The 10,226-nt window shown below is 32.3% G+C and overlaps 1 protein-coding gene across 1 annotated transcript; it reads left to right on the top strand.

Annotated features, from left to right (window-relative positions):
- The first annotated feature begins 6,581 nt into the window (after positions 1-6,581).
- On the top strand, positions 6,582-9,530 carry LOC146952729 (pollen receptor-like kinase 2). Its single transcript, XM_085704997.1, has 3 exons — positions 6,582-7,224; positions 7,355-7,990; positions 8,482-9,530. Exons 1-3 carry the CDS (start codon positions 6,582-6,584, stop codon positions 9,171-9,173), a joined length of 1,971 nt encoding a protein of 656 aa, XP_085561123.1. The 3' UTR covers positions 9,174-9,530.
- The last annotated feature ends 696 nt before the right edge of the window (positions 9,531-10,226 follow it).

Here is a 10,226-nt window from a genome sequence, read left to right as displayed (position 1 = left end):
GTATTCTCCGCGCGCAACTGTCGAAGCTAATAATCAAGTCTTGTGAGACTTAAATAGACGACAAACTCTTCCTAAAAGTTTTAACGTTGCTGCATTCAAACTTAGGGTATTGGTTAAGTTAAAAGAGGTATGCGTCATCTCATATAAACTATTATCATATTAAATTTTCATTGAATGTATAACAGTTTGATGAGATAACGTTTAAATAGTTAAACGGTTGAGGAAAGAGACTTCTTGATTGGCCTTAACAAAATGTACATTCTAACTCATCACGATCCATTTACAAATAAAACCCAACATATATTAATCAATTAATTAGTGTTTAATATAGCAGACAATAATTTATATTAATAATTTCTAATAATTAATTATTTTCCATTCATAATTGATTAATTAAAAAATTAAATCCAACAATCTCTCACCTTGACAATATTATGGTCAAAGCATTTGTCTACTTAAAACAGAAGTAAAGTTTAACATTTGTTGGGAATTGAGATTTAAATCACACATCAATAAACCTAGATGTGTGAAGCAAAAGGAAATAGCAACCAAAATTAAAGTAGCTTCAAGCAACAATATTCCTAGATCTAATTGGTAACCAAGTGTAAAGCAAAATTCACAAGCAAAACAAGAACTAAAGATAAAAGAGAGTAGAGAAAACAAAACACACTAAGATTTGTTCACCTAGTTCGGCCCAACAATGAGCTACGTCTGAAGGAGAGAGATCTCTCCACTTCATTATCAATGAGTTTCTCATAAATAGATATAAAAGAGGTTATAAGAAATCAGCTTCAACAAGCTCTCTAAGAACAACCTAACTTCTACTCATCTCGATCCCAAACTTTTCTCTTGATCAAGAGACTCAATAATTTCACCCACAAGGTGTTTAAAATTGTTTTCCAACCCAAGAATCTCATCCAAAACTTGTAGCCTCTAAGTTCCCCAAAAGTTCCATTCTTTGGTTACATGAGATTCCACAACAAAATGATAAGAATGCTTAAACAGGATCCAGAAATTGAGCAAATTGTGCCTCGATAATTTACCATCTTCTCGCGATGGAAAATGACATATATATTGTTACTATTCAGCTAGAAATTGTGCCACGATTTCTATAAATCATCAAATTTTGAGTAAAACACTACAACTTTGCATAAGTTGTATTCGATAGAAAAAACAAATCATACAATTCAAAAACTTACATTTTATATAGAAAATGGTAAATTTACATTGACATATTTTAGTTAAGAAAAATATGATATTAAATAATGGCCTAAACACCTGAAAATGCTATAACAACAACTTACTCAAAATATCAAGACTTAATCAAACCAATATGAGTTACAATACTCATGTCCGTGGTTAGTGATTTTGCCAATGAGTTTTTCAATTTTATAAAGGTGGTATAATGTCTACAAAAATAATTTCTTTTAACCATAAGTACATTCATAACACAATATCTCACTCGATTGACGTATTAATATTATACTTGTACTTTTATATATGACCTTATAAAATGTAGAATCTTGGTGAAATATACGCACAATATAATTGGATGCTTACAAATTATTGTGCATTTTTCTACCGCCATGAAAATTATACTAACTAAGGAACCACATGGCCTCCCTAAAAGAAGGGGCGACGCCGCCCACATGGCCAGGACACGCCGTACTAAAGCCTTCATCCATGAAATACATAGGGCTTTGACTAAGTCTAGAAGAGGTGGAGTAGTTGGATACTAACTTTTCCACTACTCCCCACTCATTCACCTACTACCTCCTTTGACGAACTTTATAAATAAAAGGTCACATGCCTCCATAATGGATCAACTTCTTCTCCACATCGCCTAAACATCAAAGGAACCATGCAGCACTGATTTCTAAAGCCATTTAAGGAGACGTAGAACCCAAGAATCATCCTTGTTGAGCTAGAATAATAACGGCACACTTGTCGGCAACATTCCCATCAACCCAAAGAGTACCCCCTTTGTCATCTTCATGGCGGGGAGGGTCTCTTCTATTGTTCTCTCGACAAGAACAATTTTCCAACAGAACAAAGCATCCAAATACTAGTTTTTTTTTTTTTTTTTTAAGGAATGCAAATACTAGTATTATATAGACACCCAAAACCGGACCACATTAAAATACTAGTATTATATACGTTCATATGTCTATTTTTTTGAAGCCATATCTTTATATTTTTTTTTACGAGACCATTATATATCTATATCTATCTTACTTTTCATATTTTACAACTTACATTTTTTTCTTTAAAAAAACAAACTTATATATTTTTTTAAGAATCCAAACTAATCCATCGAAATTGGTTTTAAAGAGAATCAAATATGATACCTTGAGAGAAGTACATTTTAAAGTATCAAACCAATACTATGGGACTAACTCAAATGAGTTGACTTACGTATACTTTAAAAAGACATAATTTGTTAAGAAAAAAAGATCGCATATAATTCAAAAGTACATCGTTTTTTTTTTTTGTATGAAAATTACACCGTATTTGACATCAATATCAAAATGTCATTTCTCTTTTAATATTTATGTGATGCTATGATTTCTGATGAAATATTATGATTTAGGAGAGCTAAAATTTGGGTTTGCTATTTGTACAATGACGTTTGCAATAAATTGTCATTTGTGAGCATCATGTGTATCTTACAGCGATAAAGATATATGGTTTTTGTCCCTGATAACTCAGTCTGTAGAACGTTGCGATACACATTGGTTGGGGTTTTGACAACTTTAGATTATCCATTTATTCACTTCAAGGGCGTGTTGGTGTAAGCCCTAGAGGCCAATAATTTATGTTAAACTTATCTTATGTATCTTGACTTTTATTATTGAATAATATATGACACTCTTTATTATATTTATATAATGTTAATAAAGTCCTTAGAATAGATAGTTCGTGTAATAATATAATTAAGTGTGGCTTAATCATGAGATTACATTATCATAAAGAACGCTATTCTTAAATGCATCCGTAGTCAAAGCTTTAATATGAATAAAGGATAATAATAAAGCATCGAGACTATTATGTATGTAGATTGATGACCGCATCTCATGGGTCATAGATATGAGATATTAAGTCTATACATAGGTATAAGTATTAGGAGTAATATTTATACTGGATTGACCCACCGTGAGAATACTACATAGTATGTTATGATATTGTCATAAGATATTCTCACAATGATAATAATGTATATCGCTCTTAGACCTGAAACCACTATGATTCCTAGATGTGGACTCAAGTGCTTTGTTGCCATTCTAACGTTGTCTGTAACAGGATAACCATAACGTTGGTTTATGGGTACTTGATGAATCATGCTGAGGGACATGAGTGTCCTAGATGGGATTTGTCCCTCCTCATAAACAGGAGATATATCTTTAGGCCTCTTGATGAAATATGACTGTAAAACTGCATGGCCATGCCGAACTAAGTCAATATAAGATATTGGACTTATTCGTTATTCAGTATATTTTGGAATCAAGAAATATAAATATTGATCTATACAAGGGTGACAAAATATCTATGCCTTGGGATCAATGAAGATATCGAGACAAAGGAGTAATTATACACATGAGTATTATCATGGAAAGGTTTCGTCAGATCACTTGACATTCTTGTCACTTGGGTAGCAATGATGTGTTGCTAGATAGGGGTGGACAAAATAACAGTGTCCGACCGAAACCGGGCTATCCAGCCCATTGGAAACCGACTCGGGCGGGCCCAAACGGATGGGCGGGTCTGACGGGCAAAAAGGATGGGTTGTAGTGGATAAGCATGGGTCGGTTCGGTTCAAATTTAATGGGCCAGCGGTACCTATAACCGACCGACCCAGCCATATAGTATACTTCTATCAGTATTAATTTGACATAGGCCCCACTCAATTGATCCAACCAAAGACTACTAAAATCACGTTAATTAATAAAACAAAAAAGGAATAACACTTTTTCTTTCAATTCTCTCTCTTGCGTACTGTTATCATGTTCATCTCCTTCCTTTACCTAACCAAACCAGTAGTCTCCTCCATTCCAAACCCAGATCGATTTCCTCCCTTAACCACACCTCTCTCTATATTTCAAATTCTTGTTAAATGGCTTGCAACATGGTTTTCTATCTCCCCTTCCTAAATTATTTTGAATTCTCCATCTAATCAGATCTGGTTTTTTCCTTTTCTTTTCTTCTTCTGCATTATTCTTGTCATTTTGTTTGTTGTGGAAATTGGAGTTTCAACATATTCAACCGATTTAACTCGCCCGACACATCCGACAAACCGCAGAAACCGAATCCGATCAAACCGATAGGCTGCACGGACGGAGAAGGGTGGGATGTTCTCACCCGCGGTTAGCTTCGGATTGGGGTTTTTCACCCGAAATCCGACCATGGCCGACCGTTGTCCAGCCCTATTGCTAGATACCGCTCATTGTTTATAGTATTAAATATTAGATTTAATATTATTGCCAACGTGGCTAGAACCTATAGGGTCATACATAAAGAACAGTCAAAAGAGAAATATATAAGTATGACTTATATAAAGGGGTGCGTTTAGTAAATGACGCTAATTAGTTAGCAAAACTACTAAACTCGTTGTTGGGCTTAATGAAACCCAATAGTGACTTCTGACTTGCAGAGCACACTAGAAGTTCTATAAATAGAACCCTAGTGCTGAAGTTTTTGGTTACACGTTTTTGAAGCAACCCTCTTCTCTGCACTTCTGATTCCTTGGCTAGCACCGAGTTTTGGAGGAGCACTGTTCGTGTGGACTTGCTAGAGGCTTTGCTGCTTGCTTGCTGCTTGCTTGGCTGTGATCGAGATTCCAGTTTCCAGTTTTCAGCTTTCAGATTTCACACTTCGAGGTAACAATCAAATCACTGATTCATGTTTGAATTTCGTAATGATCCAAGGAAAGAAAATCGAAATTATTCCGCTGCTTCTACTCCCTTCTATTGTATTCGATTTTCCTTCAGGGCGAATTTCTAGTCACTTGATTATTTGATAAAAAAAAAATTCTAGTTCTCTATTTTGAAAGGTTTATATATAGAAAACTATCGAAATAATATTTTTACTACTCCCTCAGTAATAAAATATAAGTAAAATTGATCATGTCTAGGTTGTGATAAAATAGAAGCAAAAACCTTGAAAAAAAATAGGAAAATGTATTTTTAGTGATAGTATACTAATAGACCCTTCATATAATTAATCTACTCCCTAAAAAAAAATATAATTCATAAATTTTTTATGCAATTAAAATGAGATGTGATAAGGGGGTAATATAAGGTAATGAAGTTGAACTTCTAAATCAAATTAACAAGAGTAAATGTGAATATTTTTTGAACATTTTTAAATTGTTATTGCATCTGCCGAACATACTTGAAATTATTTATGCAAAAAATCAAACTTGAAAGTTCAAACAATAATTTCGTTTGATAAATAATTTCGTCGTCTTGTGCGACATTGTACGATTTCCCATCTTGTTGTGGTGTTCATTTGATTCTTATTGAAAGACCAACTTCAGTCAATTACAAATTCAATCCATGATTAGGACATCAACGTTGCATATCAGGATGCATGAATATTTTGATCACTTTAATTTTATCATATTATTTGTAGACATTTTGCCGTTTTATGCTAACTATTAACTTGAGTATTATGAGTTTGTTCACATATTTATCTTTTACGTTTTTAGCGATGTTGAATATATGGTATATTCAACGTACTTTATCAATTTATATTTGACGTTGTCCTTCGAAAACAAACATCGTTTTGATTATTTTTTTTTTTTAAATGGAATGAACAGATATAAAATAACATCCATTTATTAAAATCTAACTACCATATTCTATTTCACTTCATTCTATCTTACACCATCAATCCAAATATACATCAAATGAATCTTTTAAAACAAGGAATACAATGGAAATAAAAAATATTTTAAAATCTCACACCAACAGAGGTGCTAAAATGCAGTCTTTTGTGATATAGAAGAAATTTTCAAACGATTGGTTACATAGTTTTTCTCGCATAGGAATTCCTAAAATGTTGCATATTTGCATACAATTGTTTGTATGTTCTTTTCAAATTATTGGACTCTAGTGCTTCATGTTGGCAATTTCTTAGTTCCCATCAATGTTTTCACTGAAACCAAATGACCAGGAAAAAAAAAACATGACACATGCAAACGACAAGCTTAGTAACTTTAGAACATAACTAGCACACCATACAAATAAAAGTTACATAAAATTGTTTTTAATGGAAGTAGCAGCCAATGCAATAGATCTTCATCAACAAGAAATAACAGCTTTCAAAGCTTACAAAATATAATATAATATAATATATTGTATTAAACAAAAGTATATCATTGTAAAATAAGTTCCAAATTGACTCATATATGGCCGGCTATAACCAGCTCATAATTAGAATGTTGAACTTTGTCATTGTCACCCTTTAAACCATTGAAGTTTAATTTCATATGCACACTCTATTTCATATATCAATAGTCCTCTTATTTATTTTCATTCCATCTATTTTCTTAGAAAAAACACATTTTGGTTCATGCACTCATTATGATGACTCATAATAGAGCATACTATTGCATTTTCATACTCTTTATGTTGTACATTAATATTGTGCCAACTTTTGGTGACACAAATGGTCAAATTTTGATAAGGTTCAAAAGCTTTTTGTCTAATGTCAATGCTTTAAACAATTGGGTTGATGAGGCTAATTTGTGCAATTGGGCTGGTTTGCTATGCAAAAACAACAAATTTTATGGATTGAAATTAGAGAATATGGGACTAGGTGGGAAAATTGATGTAGACACATTGTTGGAATTGACTGATTTGGTTAGTTTTAGTGTCAATAACAACACATTTGAGGGTCCAATGCCTGAATTCAAGAAACTTGTGAAGTTAAGGGGATTGTTTTTGTCTGATAATAAATTCTATGGTGAAATTTTAGATGATAGTTTTGAGGGTATGGGAAATCTTAAAAGGGTATTTTTGGCAGGAAATGGGTTCAATGGTCATATTCCTCTTTCACTTGCTCAATTGCCTAGACTTTTGGATTTGGACTTGCATGGAAATAGTTTTGGAGGTAACATACCAGAATTTCAACAAAATGGTTTTAGAAAATTTGACTTGTCTAACAATCAATTGGAGGGTCCAATACCAAATAGCTTAAGCAATGAGCCTTCAACTTCATTTTCTGGTAAGTAATGATTCATTATGTTTTTGCATAAACATACTTAATTTTTTTCATTTAAAAAAAAAAAAAACTTATTTGGAAAATTCAATGATATATTGTGTTTTTTTCTATCTAAATTTTCTTGAATATGCAGCCAACAAAGGCCTATGTGGAAAACCTTTGAACAATCCTTGCAACACACCCCCAACAAAATCTATTGTGCAACCTAATTCAGATCCTTCAACTCAAGGAAAAGGAAAGAACAAAAAAATCCTTATAGTTGTCATTGTAGTGGTAGCTATGGTTGTTTTAGCTTCAATATTAGCACTTTTGTTCATCCAAAGCCGCCGGAGACGAAGATCAGAACAAGACCAGCCCATATTAGGCCTACAACTGAATTCTGAAAGCAGTCCAAGTGTCAAGGAGACAAAATCCATTGATTTAGCTGGTGATTTTAGTAAAGGCGAAAATGGAGAATTGAATTTTGTTAGGGAAGATAAAGGTGGTTTTGAGTTGCAAGATCTTCTTAGGGCTTCAGCTGAAGTGCTTGGAAGTGGAAGTTTTGGATCAACTTATAAAGCAATTGTTTTGAATGGACCAACTGTGGTGGTTAAGAGATTTAGGCACATGAATAATGTTGGGAAACAAGAGTTTTTTGAACACATGAAAAAGCTTGGAAGTTTGACACATCCTAATCTACTCCCTCTTATTGCATTCTACTACAAAAAAGAAGAGAAGTTTTTGGTTTATGATTTTGGTGAAAATGGTAGCTTGGCTAGTCATCTACATGGTATGCAACATTATATTTTTATGAATTCTTTATGCGGTCATATAAATCGTTATCGTTTAACGTATTTGACTTTAATCATATGTACCTTAAAATCGTACAAAATTAATCACATATTTTATTTAGAAATTACAATAATAGATATAATAGTTTTAGTCAGAATCTGCATAACTTAACAAATCAATGCAATAATTAGATTTCAATTTTTATTCTTGGCTCAGGTCTTCTTTGGATCGACTTATTTGAGCTTATCTATTAAAATCACTTGTTAGACTGTTAGAGAGAGCTTACGGAAACAAACATGTCCATAAACTATATTACATAGCTTATTTCCGTAAACGTCACAAAATAGCTATTGAAAAAAACTTATAGCTTATATGAAAACAATTTGACCATTTCATCTTTTACTATAGAAATAGCTTATACATTAGCATTTATATGATAAAACGCTTATATGCTATAAGTGCTTAACAATTTTTACATTGATTTTGCAGGTAGAAACGGCATTGTACTAAACTGGTCAACTCGTCTAAAAATCATAAAAGGAGTAGCAAGAGGCTTAGCACACCTCTACAAAGAATTCCCTACACAAAACCTACCACATGGTCATCTAAAATCCTCCAATGTAATGCTAAACAATTCATTTGACCCACTTTTAACTGAGTATGGACTTGTACCTATAACAAACAAAAACCATGCACAACAATACATGGCATCCTATAAATCACCGGAAGTCACACACTTCAATAGACCAAATGAAAAAACAGACATTTGGTGTCTTGGAATCCTCATACTAGAATTACTAACAGGAAAATTTCCAGCAAATTATTTAAGACATGGAAAAGGCGAAAGTTCCGATTTAGCAACATGGGTGAATTCAGTTGTAAGGGAAGAATGGACTGGTGAAGTGTTTGATAAGAATATAACGGGAACAAGAAATGGTGAAGGTGAGATGTTGAAGCTTTTGAGGATTGGAATGTATTGTTGTGAATGGAGTGTTGAGAGGAGATGGGATTGGAAAGAAGCATTGGAGAAGATTGAAGAGCTTAAAGAGAATGATGGTGAGGATGAATCTTTTTCTTATGTTAGTGAAGGTGATTTGTATTCAAGAGGTGCAACTGAAGATGAATTTTCTTTTTCTGTTACTGATTCACAGGCTGATAAGTTTGGAAATGTTACAGGCTAGGGTTTGTTTAATTAACTTGTTATGTGGTTTAGCATAGAAACTCATGATATTTTTTTTTTACCTTTTTGTAATTTTATTATGTAATTCATTTAATAGAATAATGATCCAACAATTTATTTTAACCATTTTTTGTTATGTTTAATTAACTTGATGTTTTGTTGATGTTGATATAGTTTTTGAGTGAATGTTGGTTGTGTAATGATAATTTTCTAATGGAGAATGTTAACTAGTACCTCAAGGGCAATGATTAAGCATCCAAAACAAGTAAATTTTCATGTAAAAGTTGTGTAATCATTACTTGATCAAGATAAAAGTTTATTTTAAAAGTATATTTCCAATGTAACTTTTTTTTTTTTGAAAAAAAGTATATTTTAAAAAAAATGTACCTTTTAAAAAACTATATTTTAAACAAAATGTAACTTTTGATATACCCATGAAAGTATACTTCCAATGTTAAATTATCAGACAAGGGCAAACTATGAAACATAATTATGTTTTCATTGATTAATTGCACTCAACTAACTTTTTTAAGAGGGTATGGGTGTGTGTTTTTTTGTGTGAACTAGGTATTCTCTATGTGTAACTCCACTCCATAGACTAATTATTGGAGTTGAGTAGAACCGTAATAGATAGCAAAACTCTCTTTAAGAGTATTAAAATCTGAGATTGAATGGAGTATTTGTGTTCCAAAAACAAAAAACGGATATGTGATCTACATGCAAAATCTAATAGACACACACTTGCAACATGAAATTTTTGTATATAACAAAATAAACATGCAATCAAAGCTCGATACAATTTAATGATAGTAATTATTCCATTGTATCACGAGACATTCACATTTAATGTCTGACACAATTTAAATATATATGATTATGTAACATGAGGGAACCTATCGAATAAAAATGAAAAGACGTGCTTTTTTATTTACTTATCTGTTTTACAAATCAAATTAACATACTCACACAAGAATTAAATAAAAATTTCTCATCATTTTAAACTACACCACCCTTTTAAAATAAGGTCTTGTTAACCGGTGCCCTCAAGACACTG

The sequence above is a fragment of the Medicago sativa genome, chromosome 1 (assembly GCF_051527215.1).
Source record: "Medicago sativa cultivar Bolivia chromosome 1, Bolivia_mono, whole genome shotgun sequence".
NCBI lineage: Eukaryota > Viridiplantae > Streptophyta > Magnoliopsida > Fabales > Fabaceae > Medicago > Medicago sativa.
This window is presented reverse-complemented; position numbering and strand designations above follow the sequence as displayed.